Source organism: Melopsittacus undulatus, chromosome 4 (assembly GCF_012275295.1).
Source record: "Melopsittacus undulatus isolate bMelUnd1 chromosome 4, bMelUnd1.mat.Z, whole genome shotgun sequence".
Taxonomy (NCBI): domain Eukaryota; kingdom Metazoa; phylum Chordata; class Aves; order Psittaciformes; family Psittaculidae; genus Melopsittacus; species Melopsittacus undulatus.
The window spans coordinates 9,379,653-9,402,783 of NC_047530.1; the positions used below are offsets into that span (position 1 = coordinate 9,379,653).

The 23,131-nt window shown below is 43.3% G+C and overlaps 1 protein-coding gene across 3 annotated transcripts; it reads left to right on the forward strand.

Moving 5' to 3' along the window:
* The first annotated feature begins 931 nt into the window (after nt 1-931).
* Nucleotides 932-21,884, forward strand: LOC101875364 (potassium channel subfamily K member 16-like). Of its 3 annotated transcripts, XR_004549604.1 has the most exons (7): nt 932-1,233; nt 3,021-3,141; nt 7,300-7,466; nt 9,003-9,171; nt 13,487-13,647; nt 20,044-20,193; nt 21,757-21,884. XR_004549604.1 is itself a non-coding variant. In XM_034062696.1 (6 exons), the coding sequence occupies exons 1-6, from the start codon at nt 1,039-1,041 to the stop codon at nt 20,053-20,055; spliced, it is 825 nt and encodes a 274-aa protein (XP_033918587.1). In that variant the 5' UTR covers nt 932-1,038; the 3' UTR covers nt 20,056-20,236. The 3 variants fall into 3 exon arrangements, 2 of the variants coding, with proteins under 2 accessions (XP_033918587.1, XP_005144000.1); XM_034062696.1 differs by lacking the exon at nt 21,757-21,884 and having other exon boundaries at nt 20,044-20,236; XM_005143943.3 differs by lacking the exons at nt 20,044-20,193; nt 21,757-21,884 and having other exon boundaries at nt 13,487-14,417.
* Nucleotides 21,885-23,131: the final 1,247 nt, after the last annotated feature.

Here is a 23,131-nt window from a genome sequence, read left to right on the forward strand (position 1 = left end):
AACAGCAGAGGTTTAGTTTGGCTCTAAGGAAGAAATTCTTTACTGTTAGGGTGGTGAGGCACTGGAATAGGTTGCCCAGGGAGGTTGTGAATGCTTCATCCCTGGCAGTGTTCAAGGCCAGGTTGGACAGAGACTTGGGTGACATGGTTTAGTGTGAGGTGTCCCTGCCCATGGCAGTTAGGTTGGAACTGGATGATCTTAAGGTCCTTTCCAACTCTTACTATTCTATGATTCTCTGATTTGCTTCAGTGTTTTCTCATTACTAAAGTAGGGCATCTGCTGAAATAACAAAGAAATTGTGCACAAAACAAAATGCTTAAAAACCTAAGATCAAGCAAGTTAATCTGAGTGTTAAGAATGTTCCTCCTGCAGGCAAACTCAGATCTGTCTGCTCTTTATTCCAAACTCAGTGCTTGACGACCTTTTGAGTGAAGACATTTTTTCTAGTAGCAAATCTAAACTTCCCCTGTCACAGCTTGAGGCTATTTCATCTTGCTCTAGGGCTTGTTACTTGAGAGTAGGGACAAACATCCACTTCACTACAATGGGCTTCTGAGGTCATTTGGCCTTGCTCTGGAGACCAGTTCTTGGAGTCGGCAGGCTGCAGAGGAGGGGAAATGACGTTTTTCCTAGCAAGCTCTCTGTAGACCATTTACAGGCTATCCTCACCTGTCCCCAGAGCCTCTTGAGCAGGAGATGGCCACTTGCCAGCTCCTCACATCCTGACCCACTTTTCCTGAGAACTCAGCAAGACAGACTTTCACAGACAAGAGGAAACTCCTAACACAGCATGCAGCCCAGAAAGTGGAAAAATTTTTTGAGAGGGTTGTTTTTCTTTTGTGGTTTGGGTTTGGTTTTTGTTGTTTGTTTTTTTGTTTTTTTTTTTTTTCCCCAGCTTCCCCATGAATGTGTTTGACAGCTCTCTGTTGCTGTCAGTGCAGAATCCCAGTGGAAACCGGAGCTGGGAGGGCTCTTCCTGCCTGCGGGAGGCATCTTCATCTGTCACTCTTTGTCCTTTGCTGTGTCCCACCGAAGGCCATGCACAGTGGCAAGCTGCAGACAGGTTTGCTGGTGGCTGGCTACTTTATCTATCTGCTTGTGGGTGCTGCTGTGTTCCAGGCACTGGAGAGAACTGCTGAGAAGCAGGAGAAAATGGCAGCTGCCCAGATGAAGGAGGCTTTTCTGCAGAACTTCACTCACCTCACAGTGGCGGAGGTGGAACAGTTTATGAAGGTGCGTGCCAGCCTTGTGGAAGCCCTTTCTCCCTCCTGTCTCCCCATCACATGTTGTTTCCTCTTTAGCCTTGCTATCCAGATGACTTTCTCTGATTTCCTACTGATGTAGTCGTCGGGATGCTTTTACCAAACCCCAGGCTCGCTCTCCAGTCTGAGCAGGCAGGTCACTCTGATGGTAAATACAGCTTGTGCAGTTTGACAAAACCTTATGTACTAGCTGATAACAGTCTCCATTCCAGAGTCCTGATTCTCTGGGGTCTTGACTCCTCTTGATTCAGCTTTTGGTGTGGCTGAATTATCTACAATGGGTGGCATGACAGGAAAAATGAAGCTGTCTGAAATGAATGGGCATGGTTGCCATGTAGAACAGTATCAGAGATAGTCCAGAGAGACCATATGGCAGGGTCAGAAGTAATCTGTTGGGTAAAAATAAAGAAGCCCAAATCAATAAAAGGACGGTGGAATAGTGAGGATTTACTTTTTGAAGATGCTGCAGAAGTAAAACAGCCTGGCCAAGAGAAAGGTGTTTCTGGTCATGGCACAGGAGGCTGAGGATGAGTACAGTTGTCTCCAAATTGTTGGTATATCCTAGTTCTAACTGTTGCAATGAAGAAGGAAACGGGGAGTGCAATTAGCCTTTTGGTAAGCATTTCTGCATAGGAAATTAATAGCTAGTTCACAAGATAAGGAAAGGAGGGGAAGAACTGATATGTCTAATAACACAACTAGTGATCCAGCCCAAGTTCATATATGCCTGCATCCTCTTCACTTTGTATTTTTTTTTCTTTGAGGGTGGTGGGCTAAAAAAAGGGGAAACTTTTGAAGACACTGAAGTCTTTGTGCAAGGGCTGTGGAATAATTCCTGTTAGCTTTGATTTTCTGGAACATCAGCACTAAAGACAGTGAGCATGGAAAAGTGAAGGAAGTTTTTTTCTGGTGGAATTTATTCCAGCTTTTGTCATGCCTCTGACAGGGTTCAGCTCTGGATTTTCTCTTGCTGTTTCTGTACTAACTAGCCTGCTTTTCAGATGTCCAGTCCAATGTTCTCTGCTTGCTAAAGGCAGGGACTTCTGCAACTGTTTGGCTTTTTAATTCATCTAACCTCATCTCAAAGACCACATTGTAAATATGTGTATGTGTGTTCATGCATGCAGTTGTGAGAAGAGTGCATATGTCAGGCTAAGTTGTGGTTGTGGTGACACCAAGAGTAATGCTTTGTAAATCAATGGACTTTCTCTGAATTTAAATCTGTGATACTAATTGGAATACAAAATTAAAACGAAATTCTCTTGGATGTCACATGTACCCTGGTATAACCCACTGATGCCCTCTGGGAGGGATCAGAGTCACTGCTCAGTGTGCCTGCATACAAGTGAGTGATTAGATCTTGCATCCACCTCTGTCATCTTAAGGGCAAACTCAAAACTATCAACCAGCCACTCCATCACATAAGTCACTGGGCTGTCTTGCTCTGTAACATTCTTATTATATGTAGGATCACTTTTTCTAAAGTACTTAGCCTAAAAGAGCAGATATCCTTGATCATGCTAAAGTAAGCAAGTTCTCCTAGTCTCCTAACAACCACTAGAGCACTCAGCATAAACAGGGCAAAAGAATGACATTCAAAAATACTGGAGGTGAAGGTGTGAATAGTGTCAAGAGCATCACTGAGTACTGGTGCGTGGTGTTTACAGGAAAGGAACAGTAGCTGGCTAAATCTATTCTTGCAGCAAGCACTACAGAAAAACAGCTGTGTTGATACCAAATGTTTGCCTTCACTCCCAGAACCTGACTGAAGCCATTCAGAATGGAGTATACCCTGTTGGAAATGAATCACAGATTGAAGACAGCAACTGGGATTTCAGTAACTCCTTCTTCTTTGCAGGCACAGTTGTCTCCACAATAGGTAAGTCTGATGCTTTGCATGTATATGTGTGTAATGCCTGGTTATCAGGACCTGAACTGATATTTTAAAGAATAAAAACTTCAGCCCTTCATTGTCATGGATGGTAGACAACAACAGACTTGGTCCTGAGACCTCACACACAACTCTTCGTACAGTTATTTTGGATTTTCGTTTTATTTTCTGCTTGTTTCTTTTTGAGCCATCTGTTAAAATGCTCAGTCTGCTACCAGCTGTTGGTGGGAGGCAAACTTCACTTTCCTCGTCTTTGTTTTAGGGTAAAATAGGTCTCCATCCCTGGCAGTGTTCAAGACCAGGTTGGATGAAGCCTTGGGTGATATGGTTTAGTGTGAGGTGTCCCTGCCCATGGCAGGGGGGTTGGAACTAGATGATCTTGAGGTCCTTTCCAATCCTAACTATTCTATGATTCTATGATTCTATAAATCCAAGAGTGCTGTAAAGCATAAAAGAATTACAAGAAAGAAGTGAGCTTTCCTTGTGCATGGACACTGTCTCAATAATCTATCCTGAGCTGTTTGTGCACATATTGAACTAGTAATATGCCAGGATGGAAAAAGGGGAAAGGGGGCGAAACAAATGCTGAGACTTTTACACTGCTTCTTCAACCTTTTTAGGGCCTGCCTACCTGTCCCTTTCTCTCAAACATAAATCCCAAAAAGTGCAGGCCTGCCAAATTTAAGCATAAAATCCGTGCCATTAGCTCACACTTCACACTCAAATGCAGTGAAAGTCAAAGCTATGTTTCTTCAGAGTAAAGCTGAGACCTCATTCACACTACACTGTGGGCAAAGACAGGCTGAGAAGTTAGGGCTGTTCAGCCTGGAGAAGAGAAGGCTGTGTGGAGACCGCATGGCAGCCTTCCAGCATCTGAAGGGGGCCTGCAAGGATGCTGGGGAGGGACTCTTGATCATGGCCGGTAGCAAGAGGACAAGAGGTGATGGGCTTAAAGTGAAACAGAGGAAGTTCAGGTTAGCTAGAAGGAAGAAATTGTTCCCTGTGCAGGTGGTGAGGCACTGGCACAGGTTGCCCAAAGCAGTGGTGAATGCTCCATCCCTGGCAGTGTTCAGGGCCAGGTTGGATGGGGCTTGAGCACCATGATCTTGTGTGAAGTGTCCCTGTGTGTGGCAGGGTGTTGGAACTAGATGATCTTTAGGTCCTTTCCAATCCAAACCCGACGACTGGAAAAAGGGAAATACAAGCCCCATTTTCAAGAAGGGGAAAATGGATGACCTGTGGAATTACAGACCAGTCAGTGTCACCTCTGCGCCTGGCAAAATCTTGGAGCAGATTCTCCTGGAAGGCATGCTAGGGCACATGAAAAACAACAAGGTGCTTGGTGACAGCCTGCAGGGCTTCGCTAGGGGGAAATCCTGTCTGACCAATAGGGTGGCCTTCTATGATGGGGTTAGAGCAGTTGATGTCACCAACCTGGACTTGTGCAGAGCATTTGACACTGTCCCACACGACATCCTTCTCTCTAAATTGGAGAGACATCAATATGATAGGTGGAGCACTCGGTGGGTAAAGAACTGACTGGATGGCCGCACATGCAAAGAGTTGTGGTCAACGGCTCCATGTCCAGCTGGAGACCAGTAATGAGTGGTGTTCCTCAGGGATCGGTGTTGGGACTGGTCTTGTTCAACATCTTTGTCCCTGACATGGACAGTGGGATTCAGTGCGCCCTCAGCAAGTTTGCCGATGACACCAAACTGTGTGGTTCGGCTGATCCACCGGAGGGAAAGAATGCCATCCAGAGGGACCTTGACACACTTGTGAGGTGGGCTGATGCCAACCTCATGAAGTTTAACCATGCCAAGTGCAAGGTCCTACACTTGGATTGGAGCAATCCCGGGCACAGCTACAGGTTGAGCAAAGAAGATATTCAGAGCAGCCCTACGGAGAAGGACTTGGGGGTGTTGGTTGATGAGAAAATGAACATGAGCCAGCTTCAGTGTGCGCTTGCAGCCCAGAAAGCCAACCGTATTCTGGGCTGCATCAAAATGAGCGTGACAGCAGGCCAAAGGAGGTGATCCCGCCCCTCTGCTCTGCTCTTGTGAGACCTCACTTGAAGTATTGTGTGCAGTTCTGGTGCCCTCAACATAAAAAGGACATGGAACTGTTGGAACAAGTCCAGAGGAGGCCACGAGGGTGATCAGGGGACTGGAGCACCTCCTGTATGAAGACAGGCTGAGAAAGTTGGGGCTGTTCAGCCTGGAGAAGACAAGCTGCGTGGAGACCTCATAGCAGCCTTCCAGTATCTGAAAGGGACCTATGAGGATGCTGAGGAGGGACTCTTCATTAGCGACTGCAGTGACAGGACAAGGGGTAATGGGTTCAAACTTAAACAGGGGAAGTTTAGATTGGCTCTAAGGAAGAAATTCTTTACTGTGAGGGTGGTGAGGTACTGGAATGGGTTGCCCAGGAAGGTTGTGAATGCTCCATCCCTGGCAGTGTTCAAGGCCAGGTTGGATGAAGCCTTTGGTGATATGGTTTAGTGTGAGGTATCCCTGCCCATGGCAGGGGGTTGGAACTTGATGATCTTAAGGTCTTTTCCAACCCTAACTATTCTATGATTCTATGGCTGCTGCACTGAGATGTGAGTGTGACATGTCACAAGGGCCCCAGTGCTGTCCCAGCATCATGGTGGGTGTGCAGATGTTGCACGAACCCATGCAGGAGTTCTCCTGCTATAGAAGAGAGAAAGGCTTTCGAGCCATTAAATCAATGACAAATGTTCCATGGTTACAACATTCACGTATCAATAAAGCTTCCCTAGTTTGTCAGCATTCTGCTACTAGCCAATCCATTCATTGCCCCCACCTGTATTACTGTATTTTTTCATTACAACATTTCTCTGCCAATCAAATCAATCACTTACCGTAAAGTTTGTTTCCCTAGTGAGGCAGTGTCATGGTTTAACCCCAGCCATAGCTATGCACCTCTCACTGTGCCTCGGTCAGGTGGGGGAGAGAATCAGAAGAGTAAAAATAAGAAAACTCATGGGTTGAGATGAAGACAGTTTAATAGGTAAAGCAGCAGCTATATGCACCAGCAGAGCAAACCAAGGAATTGATTCACTGCTTCCCATCAGAAGGCAGGTGTTCAGCCATCTCCAGGAAAGCAGGGTTCCATCACATGTTAACAGTTACTTGGGAAAACAAAATACCATAACTCTAAATTTACCTCATTTTCTTCTTCCTCCCCCAGCTTTATATGCTAAGCATGATGTACTGTGATATATTGCTTTGGTTGGTTGGGATCAGCCGTCCCGACTGTGTACCCTCCCAACTTGTTGTACGCCCCCACCCTGCTCACTGGTGGGGTGGGGTGAGGAGCAGAAAAGGACTTGAGTCTGCTCAGCGTTGCTCATCAATAACAAAACCAGCCCTGAATTATCAACACTGTTTTCAGCACAAATTCAAACCATAGCACCATACTAGCTAGTAAGAAGAAAATTTTATCTGCCAACACTAGCACAGGTGAATGGATCGTCCCAGGACAGTCTCTTTCTCTGCACATTTGCCATGTAAAGATGGAGTTCTGCAGCTGCTGTTGGGGATAAATCCTCTTTTAATAGGACTTTATGACAAATATCTCTCTGGCATGAATAAATCAGTCACCAGTAAGGTCTGGCCTAATTAGCACCGTCTAGTCTAATACACACTGCACTGCTCCAGGACTGGAGCCAGTATCTGAACATTTCAGCTTGCTGGGATTTAGCCAAGGTCACTAGCAGACAGGCAGACTGACAACAAGTTAGTGATGGCTGTGTGTGATTCTGACATGGTAAACGGTTTGTGACTCCAGCCTTGATGTCTTTCAGGACCCCAGACTTCTGGGTTTTGTCTTTCCATGTATTTGTCACAGGACAGTGCATGTTTCCCATAACTGTTTTTAGATTGTGTTTTTCGTTCCCACTAAGATTGGATTGGGAGCACACAGTGCTCTCTGCATCCCCCAAAACATACATGGTGAATCACTTTCTTGCTGCCTTTTTCTGGAAAATAGTATGCATGTTGACTAAGATGTGCTAGCCACATCTTTTAGGGTCAAAGGCAGGCCTGGTTGGGGTAGGTGAGAATGTGACTGTGGCTGCTCCAGTTCTCTGGAATATCTCCTCTGACCCTGTTTTTTTCATAGGCTATGGCACACTGCGTCCTAAAACTGCTGGAGGCCAGATCTTCTGTGTCTTTTTTGCTCTGTTTGGAATCCCTCTGAATATTGTTTTTCTACATCGTGTTGGTAAGATGCTCTCACTGCTGTGTAAAAAGCTGGGAAAATTCCTGTATGAGAAAGGAATGAGAAAGGTAATTGGCTTTAATTACTTGGGCATTTATATGCTCATTTCTAGTTTTATTTTCAGGGTTTGTGCTGGCATTATCCCCTATTACATTTGTTCTCATTCTGTGTTAGGCATTGCATTAGGAGAGGGAAAGAGACATTCCTTGCTTGCAGAGCTAAACAGACAAGGCAGCCACAGACGTGATATTCTTAGAAAGGGATGCATTTTATCTATCCATCTAAATGGCAGACATCCAGCCCCCTTCATTAATCAATGGAGAGAGTGGACACCATATCTTATTTCTCTAGACACTTACCTCAGAAGCTAACTCTCTTGGGAAGTACAGGTCTCCCTTTATAACCAGCAAAGAGAGAGATGATTAATTATCTCATCTTGAGGCAGCATAAAGCAGGTGAGCAGTAAAAAGCTATAAAAAGCAGTGAGCTATAGGGGTTTAAATACTATAATTAGTCAATAATATTGACTCAATACTTAGTGTGTCGCCCCTCCTTATTCATTATGCAGTCCTTTAGTCCCTCTCCACCCTTAGCTTTGACAGAAAGGAAACAACAGGCTGAAGTTATCCATTTGAGCCCACTTGCTGAAAGGTGAGGAAGCACCTGTAAATAGCCAGAGACGGGATGTGTCTTGGCTCATTATGCCCCAAGTTATCTGCAGCTCGTCCCCTTCTCTTGTCACTACCAAGGAATTGAGAATAGCTTTTCTGTGTCTCCTACTGTAATTCTCTTCCAATAAAACATATGAATGCTACAGACAGCCCTGTTCAAATTGCTAAATTTCTCCCTGTGTCTGGTGAGCTTAAATAGGACGTAAGGCCTGATGAGATGTAGACTCAAGCACATGCACAAGGCACAAAGGCATGAAAAATTACCCAACAGCTGCTATTAATTTCCAGACAATCTAGACTTAGAAAATTCTGTATATGTGTGTCTAGCTGATAAATCTTAATACATAACAAGTCTTTTTCTCCAGTCAAGGCTTCTTCATGACTGCTGAGAAGTAGGACGGTTCAAAAGTCACTTTCCAGGCACTTCTTCATCAAGAGCTCATTTATTAAAGGTCTTCTTGTAGTAAGGTATCCACTGTGTAGGAACAAAGTTGTGTCACTGACACAATGAGAAATTAGGTCCACAATCAAGACTGTTCAAGATAGTATTGTCAGAAACAGTGTAAATATACCCAAATACCTAAAAAAATAAAAGCAAAGTTGTCTGATGAAAAGTGGAAATAGTCTGACTCCCATAAAATTAATTGAAAGAAATTCCTCCTATACTCACAATCGTTGGAGATTGATACAATCAAATAAAAGACTACATCTCCCAGTGCTACTGTGGACATGTAACACCCAGAATACCTGGGTTGACCCTGCTTCAATGCAAGCCTAGGGTACTTTCAGAGGAAGAGTACTCAGTATAAACTCTTCAGTTCCTGTGGTCCTAGTAGGTATTCCTAGATATCCACACATTTTGAATAGCCATCATTATATAGGACCTACTAGTGTGTCAAATCCTGCTTATAATTGAACTGGTTTCTTTTTCAGAAGAAGATAAAATTTCTGACTCTTCTGTTTTTCTTGGCAACGGGGATCCTAGTTTTTCTGTGCTTGCCATCACTCTTCTTCCAGAAAACAGAGGGCTGGTCCTACAGTGAAGGAATTTACTTTGCATTTATCACCCTCAGCACCATTGGCTTTGGAGATTATGTAGTAGGTAAGGTTGATTTCAGAGAGGAGACATAATAAAACACCAGGGGCATGACCGTAATTAGCATGGGTTGACTGCACAGACCACCAGTGTACTGTAGGGGCAAATCTGTGTGAGTCTTTGACTAGTCTTTGTCTTGTACAGTTCTGGGCATATTACTCATTTCTCTGGGGTTGCTGGCAAAAACACAAAATTGTCTAAATATAATAAATGTGGTTCTTTGGGGTGCAAAGAAGCCAAGCATTTTGGGGAGGGAAGGGGAAGTGCAGGGAGAGAATTCAAGGAGTATAGGAATTTGCATATACTAAAAGGGAACAGTTTGGGACAGTCGTACAAAATAAGGCATGTATCTTTGCATAAGTCTTACCTAAGACTTATGTCTCAAAATGTATACTAAAGAAATAAGTGGTTGTCTTTCAGAAGACGTGATTTTACACAACAGGTAGAAATCCCAGTCATGTCAAAGCAGGGAAATCTACTCACTCTATGAGAAGTGGGTCTTAAACATAGATACCACCATGAAAGTGGCCTTCTTTACTCTCTTACACATCACAGAATCATAGAATAGTTAGGGTTGGAAAGGACCTTAAGACCATCCAGTTCCAACCTCCCTGCCATGGGCAGGGACATCTCACACTAAACCATGTCACCCAAGGCTCTGTCCAACCTGGCCTTGAACACTGACAGGGATGGAGCATTCACAGCTTCCATTGGCAACCTATTCCAGTGCCTCACCACCCTTACAGTAAAGAACTTCTTCCTTATAGCCAATCTAAACTTTCCTTGTTTGAGTTTGAATCCGTTACCCCTTGTCCTATCACTACAGTCCCTAATGAATAGTCCCTCCCCAGCATCCCTGTAGGCCCCCTTCAGATACTGGAAGGCTGCTATGAGGTCTCCATGCAGCCTTCTCTTCTCCAGGCTGAACAGCCCCAACTTTCTCAGCCTGTCTTCATATGGGAGGTGCTCCAGTCCCCTAATGATCCTCATGGCCTCCTCTGGACTTGTTCTAACAGTTCCATGTCCTTTTTATAATCATATAATGTTTTTATAATTATCCCAATTATCAATGTAGTCTTTATGCAAGATGCCCCCTGCACCTTACAGACTGTACAAAAGAAAAGAATACCTTTTATGAAGATGGTCCTTGTCTGCTCCCACAGTGATCCAAATGAGTCAAGGGGTCCCTCTGGGAAAAATTCCCGAGGGCCCTAGGGAGCCCTGTCCTCAGCGGGTCCTGCAGCCGAGCAGAGAGGGTCCCATCTGGGTTGCCAAATTGATTTGGAGAAAACTCCAGGAATAAACTTGCCAACAAAGCTTTCAAGCTGACAAGCAGGTATTCTTTATTGCGGCGTCAGGAGACATGGGGGGATAGCTCCTCCTAATGTGTGTCTCTCTATTGCTACACAAGCCATCCTTATATAGTCCCTGGGCATACATACATATTCACGAGGCTACGTATGGATTACGTTATTTTCCAGAAAGTTCCCTGCATGCATACAGAATTGTGGTGGTGGTCTCTGAGGGTCGTTTACTTCTTCCAACAATGTTCATCACCTCTGGCAGCCTTTGAAGCACGTGCAGTAGATGCTTATACCAGTTTAATTGGTTCATTAGCACCAGAGACATAATTATCCTCCTATTCTCCTACTTATCAGTTAGTTTAACTGTAGCCCATGCTGGACACCTGCCATTCCCAGATACTCCTTATCCCTGTTTCCTGTTTTTCTAGACTGTTTTTCTTAAAACTATGTCAACTATAACTATTTGTCTTGTACAAGAATTCTCAGTATGTTCTCTAGCTGTACTCTATTTTTTCTATGTATCATGCACCTCAGTAATTTTCCATTGCTACTGTTACAAAGCCATCAAACTTAACATTGCTTAAAACTAATTCTAAAGGTTTATATATTCCATTTTGTGAGTTTGTGTCCCCCTTGTTTCAAATATCATATAATGTTTCCTGCTGACTTTAATTTCTCTTAGTCTGCTAAAGAGGCTGGGTAGTGCTTTGACAATCCAGTTGACATCTGGCTTGTTTGCTTGAGTTTAGTGGTTGTAATAATCTTGTAGACTAACTTATGGTTAATTCATGCAATAGCAACGAGTTGATTAGGCGATATTTCCCCAGGTCATCCCAGCTAGCTAATTGCTCCCTCTTGCTACAAAGCATAGGAAACATGTGTCCCTTGAAATTTGTCTTTTCACATAATCCAGTGAAAGGTTCCTTGTCTCCAACAATGGTTAAGCAGCATTGCCACAGACATGATACAGAACTTGAGCAAGAGCAAAGAATCTGTATCACACAATAGTGACCTCTTTGCTTACTGTTTTCTCCAGCTGGGGACAATCTTTGTCACTGCAGTGGAGGACAAAAGGGCATAGGCATTTCTTTCCTGAACATCTATAGGACTGATAACCTCAAACACAGTGATGTGGAACACAGGAAGATGGAGAAAGATTGGTGCCATGTAGGAGAAAAAGTGAACATTAAACTGGTACATTCTCTTCCTTTGTCCAAATTACAAGCGTGTTCTACAGTAATGAGAGCAAGTCACAGGCTGCTGTGACTATGTGCTCTGCAGACGTATTATTTTACAAATACAGTTAAAAAATAACAATTAGATAGGCCTTCTGGCACTGTGATTTCATCTTCATTAGGATGACTTAACTGGAGCTGAAATATTTTTCCCTGCAATATATATCTCAATTTGCCTTAAACAAAGGTGATAAAATGATAAGTTTAATGCCTCACACCTCACAATGAAACAAGCAGAATCAATGACTGCTCTGAGTATTATTTGTTTAGAATTTATTACAGATGACAAATGGATTTGTGCTGGCCAAGTGGAACATAACAGGTTTGAGTTTATTCACAGTTTAATAATTAAAACCCGTTGTATTTAGCAATTCAAAAGCTGTTGTATTTCAAGCATGAGATAAAGCCTGTTTTGGGTAGGAAGGTGACAGAGTCTGTATTTAACTGTAAAACACATAGGTGATACCTCTAGGGTGAAACTCCTTTTGGGCTGTAAACTGAATTTATGCCTGCTAAATCCAGTTTTGAGTTAACATTACAAAGACATTACTAGTTGCTTTGCTAACCCCACATCATGAACTTCAGATAAGAACACAAAAGGAGATGCTCTGTAGCAAGCCTGGCATCCCCTGTGGCAGCTCAACCCCAGCAGCAGAAACAGTTGTTGGATATCTATCCATGAGGTCAAACCAGCCCACTTCTGCCCCATTTCCACAGCTCTTTCCTGATGAAATACAAAAATCCTGCACATTGATCTATGCACTACAGAGTCCTGCAGGACTTGAAGAGTTGCCAGTTGTGAAGCTCCTTCTGGGAAGCTTCACAAAGGTAAATGATCCACCAGGTTTGTGATCTCCCTGTCCATGCACCCTGATGAGTTACCGAATATGTGGAGTCACCCTTGACAGTGACTTAAAGCACTCGGTACACAGTATCACCACGTTTTCTTGCACAGCCATGTAAGCTGTGTCATGATAACATTGTGTGGGACTAAGTGCAGTAGGAGCAAATTCTGTCTGTATGATGGTGTATTGTTGACTGCAGAAATAAAATGACCCATGCAGAAAAGATATGGGCTGATGGTAAGAGATTTTGACTGCATGAAGTAAGCTTCGGTCTGGTTTCCAACACAGAAAATTGTATTCTTGGCATGTGTCAGTGAGTTCTCAGCAACCATCTATTTTTTTTAATGGAGGAAGTGCCTCAGACTATTCAAAAGTAAATTAGGAACTGCAGCTACTCTCTTTGTATGCTCAAGGGTAACTATAATTTAAAGCAAATATTTATGAAGTTATATTCACACTTTATAGAAATACACAGAATTACAATAACTTTGGTAGTAGTAGTTATGTGGTTATAGTGGTCCACTGTGCACTGCTTTCTGTGCTTTGTGAGTTTGGGAATATTTTCCAGATAATACATTTTTACACTACTTCCCACATCATTGCATTTAGGTGTAGAGGTTGAACTGGGATTGGTATGCTGTAAAGGGAAAAAATGTCCTGCTCTGCTGCTAATTCAGTATATCAATATGTGAAATCCAGTATACCTTTTTACAGACCAGCATGTTTGTACTAGCATGTACAAGTTTATTGTAACAGCAAGAGATTCCCCAGCCTTGACTTAATGCTGGGGAAGTGAGAAAATCCGCTATGATGAAAAGTCACCTTAAAGTATTCAACATAAAATACACCAATGAATCCACTAGGCTGGCCTGTTTTACACCAACAGAGAAATTTTAACTTGATAATTTTCTTCTTCTTTCTCCCTCCTTATCTGCAGGTAAACAACCCGGCAGGAATTACTTTTCCTACTATCGAACACTGGTGGCCATCTGGATCCTCTTTGGTCTTGCTTGGATTGCACTCCTATTTAATTTATTGACAACAGTACTCGAAGATACTGAAAAAATAATTGTCAAGGATATCCATCAAATTGGAAAGGTGAGTAAGGACAATGTAGCAAGCCAACAAAGAAGATGCTGGCCTGCTCAATTTATTCCAGAAGAAGAGCTACTACCACCACATGCTGGAGGGGATGCACAGAAAATGGAGTCATTAGAACCAGATTCTGAGCAGACAAAAACTGAAAAAAATGCTTTTTCTTAGAGCAAAAAAGTTGCCATAACGTATGAAAATTGAATTCTTCATTGGAGAGTTACTAGTTAATTATTCTAAAGAAATTCCCATGGAAATAAAATTTCTCCTACCTTTGGCTGAGAAACGACCTTTCAGAACTCAAGACTTAGTTACACAAAGCCTGAATATTAATGGTAAGAAATTTGCTCCTCAATTTACAGCTAGGTTGTGCTGACAGCCTGAGATGTGCACTTGTTTTACAAGGAGTTTTTAAGGTGCTTCCATGAAAATGCAGAGGAGAGGCATGGTAGCACTTGCTGGTTCTATTTCAATTTTGCTGCTTGCAGTCATGTCTCTTCCAGGAACTGGCACGCACAAGCTTTTCTGAGGCATTGCATTGTACCTTTGGAAGCAGAAAGAAGGATATATAACATAATAGATGTCTGATTTAAGCCATCATATTGGCTAAGCTATTATGCCCTAAAAGACTTTAAAGGACAAGACCCGAGCTCAGTTCAGAGAAACTAGAAGCATCTGATGAACAGTGCTAGAAAAAATTTAGCATGTTAGAAACTGTGAATTCTACCTCTTCCTCTTTTATACTAAGATGAATAAAGGCAATTTCACCTTTTATCCCTGTGGCTTTGAAAAATCTTTCTGATTATATTCCTAAAGAACAAATAAAACCTTGTCTTTAATTCAAATTTTATAGTAATTTTATTCTATAATAATTTTATAAGAACAGAGACTGGTTTGAATAGAGGAGTCCTCACTGCATCAGCACCTTGCTGTGGTGTTTATATTCCATTGAAGCTATAAAGTTGTTTAAAATTACTGTCCTGTGCCAAGATTGCTTTTCACGTGTGAGTGTTGTCTAAGCAGTGCAGCCTTAATTTCCATCAGGTAGAAAAAGGATGTTGAATCTGGGCATACTGTTTCAGATGTACTGCCTGGCATGCAGGCCATCACTGGCTGAAGACCCTGTTTTTTAAAGGCCTGAAATATGTGTCAGATGCCTTCTGTGTGTCAAAAGTTCATAAAACCCTACCCTGAAGTGCTGGTAAAGCAGCTGTGGTAAACACAGTCATTGAGATGAAAAGTCTCATAGGTGTATATGGTTATACTAAAAGTCATTCTAGTCAAATGTCCTGTCTCTGACCATCCCTACTAGCATATGCCTCCAAATAGCACAAGAACAAGGCAGCTCTGCCATGCTTCCTCTTCTAGTAGTCGGTGGCTCAAAGGCTGCCCAAAAGAGAAGTGGGGTCTTTGTATTTCAAAGACCATGAACCTGCCCAAATGCTGAACTCACATCAGCATCCACGGGACCCACTCAAGGCAACCCATACATTTAGTGCACAAAGGACCTTCCTTTGATGGTGCTGAACATGTTGCTTGACAGGTTTTTATGATATCCTCAAGTTCCTATTTTGTCAGTGAGTAATTGTTCTCAGATCACCCTCCAGGTGATCTGAGCTGTTCCTATGTGAAAGGGAGAATAAATTACAGCTATAAAGCATTTTTAGGCTATAAAGATGCAATCAGCCTTGAATTCATGACTATTTCAGTCAAACAAAACCACACTTCTTGTCAAAACAACTCTGCTGGTTCAAGACCTGGCATATAGAACTGACCAAATATGTAATTTCTTTTTGCTCCCAAATTGTTTTCCAGTGTTACCCTTAAGCCTAACTTCTCACCTAATGTATCTCACTGTCAGTAAATCGTTCTGAGGCAGCAGGAACTAGAACTGAGTGAAACTGTGGTAAGGTGGCAGGGGTGCTGTAGGATGCAGTGGTCCTTGTGCAAGCCATGACCCTGTTACTATCACAAGGCAACATCATAGCCAGGTAGAGAAAGCAGATGGATGCTCCCAGGCCGGGATCTCTTCACATCTCAGTTTTGCTCTCTCACCAAGCATTGACTCACATTACTATTTTCCAGGCATCATTTCTTCTCATCTGTATTTTCCTACCAGTTCCCAGAAGGTCTGTTAATAGAGATACTGTCAGAATTGGTTTAGGGAGAGGTGGTCCTGTCTTGGGGTGTGATGGCCATTTTGCACAGCTTCTCATCATTCCTTCCAGGTCAGTTCCTGGCATTTGATGCCACCCCAGGTGGCTGACACGGCCTCTGGGCCAGCACCATGCATGTCTATTTGCTGTTCCTATTGCAGGGGAGAAAGAAAAGCCTACAAGGAACATCTTGAATTAAACACACCTCTGAGGAGTTTTCTTCAGTTTATTCCCATGGTCCTGGTTGCTCCTTGTCATAAATAACACAACCCAGATGTAAAACAAGCTGGTAATGTCCCATTGCAGCAGAGAGCATTCAATGATGCTTGTTTAGACATTTCAGGAAGGGCAAGAGAGATTGCACAGGGACTCTGACTGTAAATAGCAAGCACAGAGCCAGGCAGTGGCTCTTAGAGAACAACAGGATGAATTCTCTGTCCTTCACACTGGTGGGTGTTTAACAACAAGCCATGAAACCAAGGACTTACTGTTTCCAAAGGTCAGTCTGCTCTATGCAGCTATTGTCATAGAGTGCAAGCAACTCACATTTTAACTCTTTCTCTTTGGCCATGCTCTCTGGCTAAGGCTGTGTCCTTCCAGGCAAAGCAGAGAGGGACTGAAAAACTCACCCAAGGCCAGGGGATGTGGGAAACATGAGCCAGGATTGGCTGTCATGGGGCTGTCCTCTTTCAGACACCAAGAACTGACATGTCCCTTCAGCTGTAGATGCCAGCCTGGGCACAGAGAAAAAGCACCAATAAGCATGCAAAACATAAAAGCTTTTCAAGAGAAACTAAAATAACTGCTCTAAGAAAGACTAGCCGTAAATGCTCACTCGCAGGGAGGCCTATGGAAGAAGCTTTGCTTCTTGTGCCCTCTTGTGGCTGCGTGCAGCAGACCCCATCCCTTGGCATTTCTGCCAGGTTAGTGCAGTTACCTCCTGCTGTGCAGTTCAGCTGATGTAACTGGTACAGCTCTGCCCAGTGCAAGTCCCAGTACAGCAGGTTTGTCAGTGTGAGCCAGAATAAGCCACCCTGTGTTTTTATGCCGTTCATATGAGCTTGCTAAGACCTAACACATAGCTATTTCTCAGGAAAGAGATGGGGATGGATGCCCTGAACTGGTCCAACAGGGGATCCTGCCTTGTACTCCCACCGAAACAGCTCTGTGGCTGTCAGCTGGGGATGTGACAGCTTTCTGTCAGCAGACCATCATCCTCACCGGCAGCACACACAGTGCTGACAACAATGTACTCTCCTATCACGTGCCCCATGCATCTGCTTCCCCTGCGTAATGTCTGCTGCAGGACTGAGGCACACACACCCTCTGTCCCACAGAGAAAGGGACTGGTCAGAAAAGATCTGCACAGCAAAAGGTTTCAGTGCAGGATGAGCTGCCCTACTCTGTGGTAGTCTCGAGTGCCAGCAGTGCCTCATGCAACAGAAGAGGTAGAGATAGAAGCTGCAGATACGTGGAAGAAAGAACCAGCACCAAACTGTGTGTGGTCCTCTTTGCTGGGAAAGGCAAGGGAAAGCCGAAGCAAGCTGCAAGCCACGCTGGGATAGGAACTTTTTCAGATGCAGTGTTTTTCCTCATGCTCATGCTAAACAATAAAGCTGTCTCCAAAACGGCTTAGGCACAGCAAGAAACCTTTCCAGAGCTAGAGTAAGTGGCCTCTTCCAGCATTATCATCCTCTGAGCACCGCACAACAGCAGCAGATCCTGTCCTCACATCACCTCTGAAAATGGGAGCTGTTGCTTCCTATACAGCTAGTAGGGGCCCTAGAGAAAATAAAGTGTATCAATGTCTAGTGCTTTCTCAAGGAGAATCAGGTGTAGTGGTATTGATTATGAATAAGGGAGACACAGCTATTGGTTCTGTAGTTGCCAATGTTAAGAAAAATAATCTTGAATTGACAGGAGAGTTAGAACAAAGCTTTTCCTCCACAGCTGGAGATTTAAAATGATCCCAAGACTTCTAATTCAGCAGTGTAAGGCAGGCTCCAGCTCTTCTGCATGTTCACCTTGCCCAAAGGGCAGAAAACAGGGATAAAATCCATCCCAAAATGAAATCCCTGTTCTGCCGAGCAGCAAGGAGGCAGCAAACCTCCACAGACCAGGCAGAGGGGCTCTTCATCAGCAGATCTGTATAGTGTGGAGCCTTTCCTGGGAGCTGTTCAAAAGTCCTCGCTGTGACCTACCCCCACTGTGCCACTCAGGGAAATCCAGCCTCCTGTGCACCTGCCAGCTCTCCCATTGCAGCTTGTAAGCCAAATACTTTCCCATGTATTAAACCAGTTGCGAAAAACCTCCAGGAATATGATCACATTATCTTAAATTCAGTGGCAGCAGCAGTCTGGGCTGCTCCTCATACAGCACCCACGTCTTTGCTGTTTGCCAGCTAGCAAACAGTGTGCATTTCTGCACATGAAACCAAGGAAATGCCGTGAGGAATTATCTTTCCCTCAGAAAGAAGCCCCTCAGGAATTATATTGCCTCCAGAGAGAATAAGGGAGACTGCACTTTGATCTGTCTTTAATTAGTATATGAGATTGTTTCGGGACTTTTGAGGTCTCCTTCAATTAATAGCCTGTTCATTTGGAGAGATTAAGGTTGTGGATTTTTTCTGGAAGCAGAGACACTACTTAAAGAAGTGGAAAAGTTTGGCTAATGTAACATCATATAGCCAGTGGGATAATTTTTTTACAGAAGTTACTATATGTGGGCCACACACATGCTCTTTTCCACTCTGTCACACTTGGACATGTGCTTTCTTGCCTGACTCATGACCAAAAGACACTGTATCTAGCTCAGGACTGTTTTAACAAACATAATTGATCATTCTCCAAAGGCCTGCTCTCCATCCCTCATAATCACACCCAAAGAAACAAAAAATCAGATTCTGGTGTCAGCAAAACCCCCTTGTACCATTCCAGCAGGATTCAAAGTGGTGTTGAAGATTTCCGGTGAAGTTTTATAGTAGCGTGCACACTGCAAGGAGAGGGCATCCCTGGGATTCCTAGCATGTGAGGCTGAGAGCCAGCCTGGACCAGTGTTGTCAGTTCCATGATAGCAAAGTCAACATTTAGATGTTTTGGGGCTAAAATGTTGGGGGGCAGCAAAAATGCTGTCCTCCAGAGAACTTTTTCCATGTTTTTTGATCTGGACAGCTGGCCTCATCTCCACCTGAGAACATGAACTCCAACACTGGGAAAGCTGCTTAGAAAATTCAGCATTTTCTATCAATCATGAGGGGTTCTGGACTTGATTAGGGTAATTCTCTACCACAGGTTTGGAAAGGTTTAAGTCATTTCGCTGAGTTAAAAGGGAGGGCAATTACTGAATCCATTTAATTACTGGTTCAACGTAATTTAGGAGACATGTCTCCTGAATAAAAACCTTCTAAATTTCCCCTTCAATTATTATCATATATGCAGTTGGAAACCAGAGCTGTACTTCTGTGAGTACAGTGAGGTGCCAAAGCATGAAATAATACATCCCCAGAAAGAGAGATATACTGATAAGCAGAACAATAATAACAAGCATATGTCATTAAAAAATGGAGGTACAACTTACAATTTAAGTTAGTAGCTTCCTTGAGAGAGATTGGTGAGAAAGATGCCAATATTGTCGAAGAACAAATGTGGCTTGAGGTGAACCCAGCTTCTTGAAGTAAAAGATGATTATTCATCATAGCAAGGCATAGAGAAAATCATGCATCAAGACCAGAAAAGAGCAGAAGTTAGAATTCTTGCTGAAAGTTCCCCAGAATTCACAGCCCAATTAATTTAAATGACTCATTGAATGCTTTAAAAAGAACATTAAGATCTTAAATTTAAAATTGTTTTATACATTTACTAGAAACCATGGAAGAAACATGAACAGAGATCTGTCTATTCTCAACTTCAAAAGTTCAGGTATTTCATCTCAAAATATAATACAAACTGGTTCAGAACAAGAAAGATGCAAGAAGCACCTTCCAATTGCTAGAAACCAATTCTCTCTACTTTAGCAGCGTGCCTCTTCACAAAACATGCAGGAGATACTCAGCATCTCTAATGTGCAAGTCTGTTGTAACAAAAATGCTGGGTTCAGGGTATGTGTATTGCCCAAAAGTAAATATAAATCAATTAGAGATTAAATGCCCATCCCTTTGGTCAGTTTCCCAAATTGCCAGTATAAAATTCCAATATAAAAATGTTTTTTAATGTATTTTTCCCTTTTTTTTCTAATTTCTTCCTTACAGCCTTCAATTTAGTGATGGAATGAAGAATGGACGCAGCAGAGCTCACTACAATCCCAGAAATCTTCGGGCAGCTCCTGGGGAAACATGGCTCAGCAGCAAGGTCAACAAAGGTCTTAAAAGTGGAGTGTAATAGCAGCAATAGTAGCACAGGTTGGTGATGCCAAATAGTCAGAAGTTGCCAGGAGTAAATGAAATGGAGGAATTCCCAGCAGTGGTTGCAAAAGTCTATTCCTTGCTTGCAGCAGGTCTCTGACCAAAAGCCTGAACACAAGCTGTCCAGGCTCTTTGCTCGAGTGTGACTCATTTGTAGGGCTGGGGTTTGGTAATACTGATTCCCAGTCATTGTCCTGCAGCCCTCTCTGGGGCTCACCCTGCAGTGGCAAAACAACCAGTGAAGGTGGAAAACATCCTCTTAGGATGCAAATGTTAAGGGAGAGGCACGATTTCTGGGGCATGACAATTTGCATACTGGTATGTGTAGTAATAAACAATAATGAACCATACTAAGGTCAGCAGGGCTTTGGTGTAGCAGCCAGGGTGCCTTTCAGCTACACTTCTGGCAAGTTAAGAGCACAACTGGAAATTTCCATATAGAGCCTTGCTTTGGCAAACAGTTTTCTCAGTTAATAGGGTTCATGGGCAAAAGTGGGGAATAGCAACCTCACCCTAAAACACCCAAACCCATTCCTTACCTCACAGATGCCAAAAAGGAAAGAAGTGAATTAGGGGGATGCTGTCATTCCACCTGCAGGGCATAGGTCAGACAGGGTAACAGTGTGGTGAGGAAAACTGGCACAGAGAAGAAGGACAGGCAGAGCACTCTTCCCTAGAGGATTATGGATAGTGCTCATTTTGGGGATCAGCAGTGTATGATAGCCTGTGCTGCAGGTGAACCCCCCCTTACGAACACCGGAGATGCTCCAGATGTCCATCAGCTGAGACAAGAAGTCTATTTCCTGTCATTTGAAAACCTAATTCAGTTTTCCCTGGCTTTTAAACTTGGTCAGATGACATCTTGTCTTGTATCCAGACCTGCTTTATTCAAGCTTGTCCTCATGTCTACTGACCACAGTACAAGCAGATGTCATTAACAGAGGGAACCACAGCAAACATGCTAAATGTTACCCAAATCAGCAGTAGGATTTCAGCAAATATATCCAAACAAGTAGGCATGCCCCAGGGTCAAATCACCCTGGCAGAGCAGGTTATAAAATGTGCTTCTTACAAAATAAAGCCATGACTATGAGCAAAAAACCATGAATAACTGTGCACACACATTACCACGTCATAGCCTCCAGATGTCAGCATCACCCAAGCAAGAGAGGTTCACAGTGCAAACGATGCAGGCTTTGACTTCCAGAAAGTCTCCTGCAGTACCTGCTCTCCTACCTGGGATGGAAAGACAGGAAAGCTTCCAATTCACCTGGAAAAAGTGCTCAGTTCACAGACAAAACCGAGGGATGTAGTTCGTAGCTGTACACACAAGCGTTCTACATGCACATTATATTGATGTATATCATGAGTGCTTCTGTGCATGGGTGCTCATTGTCTATATAGATATATCATCAACTATATATACCCGTATAATATATATAACTTTGAGTCTTAAGAATAACAGGCTTTTTGATGACAACTTCTCATGAAATTTGAAGTATATCCACCGGTATATCCACCAGTACCTTTTCTGACTGTATGCGTATTCATCTCTTCCAGTACGCATAGCACACATGTGCCATGTAGCTGATGAGCTGGGAAACGCAGCGATGAGCCCTGGATAAAGGATTTGAGAACATAAGTACGGGACAGATCCCCCAGTGGTGTAAAGCAGCATGCCTTCAAGCCTATGTAGTAAAGTCAATGTTAACTGATCAAGAAACTGCTTATGTCCTCTACTCTCCAGCCTAAGTACATTTTATGCCACTCTTTTAGCATACATTTGCTTATTAGGAAAGAAAAAAGACTTAAAAATGCCAATCTCTGCCCTCTTCTTACAACCCACAAGATTTAAATGCATTCAAAATCCATTAGTAAGGGAAATGCCCCAAATTCTGCTCAAAGTGGGCAGAATTTGGGGCCTGTCACGGTGTGGAGCTGACTCAGGATAAACTCACAAGTACAGCAGCAAGGCCCTTGACACCAAGCGTTGAGGCAGCAGAGGTGTGAGAACCAAAGGGGACTGCCAGTCACCCTTCCACAGGCTTCAGAGGGGTGTGCAGGGTGGCAGAGATCATCCTTCACCTAACCTTGCATCTGTAGATAGCTGGAGGGAGATTCAGGGGGGGTTATCTAAACACGTACACCAAAATTTAAACAAATGAAGAAGGTGCCAGTTTGCCCATCTCTTGTAGGGCACAGAGCACTGTTTTTGTATGAAAAGAACCTCAAGGCCCTCCTGCACCAAAGTGTTCATCCCAAGAGCAGAGCTGCACATAGCAGTTTAAGCCAGGCTGAGGGTGCAAGAGGGATGGTGACACAAACGATTGATGGATCTCTTCCAACCACAGGTTCTTAGTTAACTCAAGCACTGCTAATGCAGGATGTTGTCCCAAGACCTCTGTTAGCACAATGACGAAGCTTTTTTTTAAGTCCTCTGTGTAAAAGGCATAATCCTTGTGTGCGAATGGATCATATCCTTGAGATCCCTAGAGAGCAAGGCAAATGTGGAAAGAAAGGGAAAGGAAATCCCTTATTTCATAATGGCGCAAACAGACATGTCAGGAGAATTACATCAACATGCAGCACGTGTGAAACTTAATACTCCTCCTAATGCATTCAGATGAGGCAAAATGCAAAGCCTATACTGCCTCTGGGAATAATTCTGGTAGGAGGCTTTCACCACTAGGAACTAAGGACTTTCTACTTATTCTGGAATTTGAGCCTTTGTTTTCAAAGCCTTCCTGAGCGACTTCAAAATAAAGTTTGTTAAGTGTACATTAGTCTTTGAAGATCTGACTTCCAGAGAGAAACACCGGCGCTCTTCCCAACAGTGCTGGTGTAAATCCAGAGTAGCATACTTGAAAATCAGTAAACATTCATGTGATCACAGGCAATCTGCAAAACAGGAGAGACTGTGTTGCAGAAAGCCAAG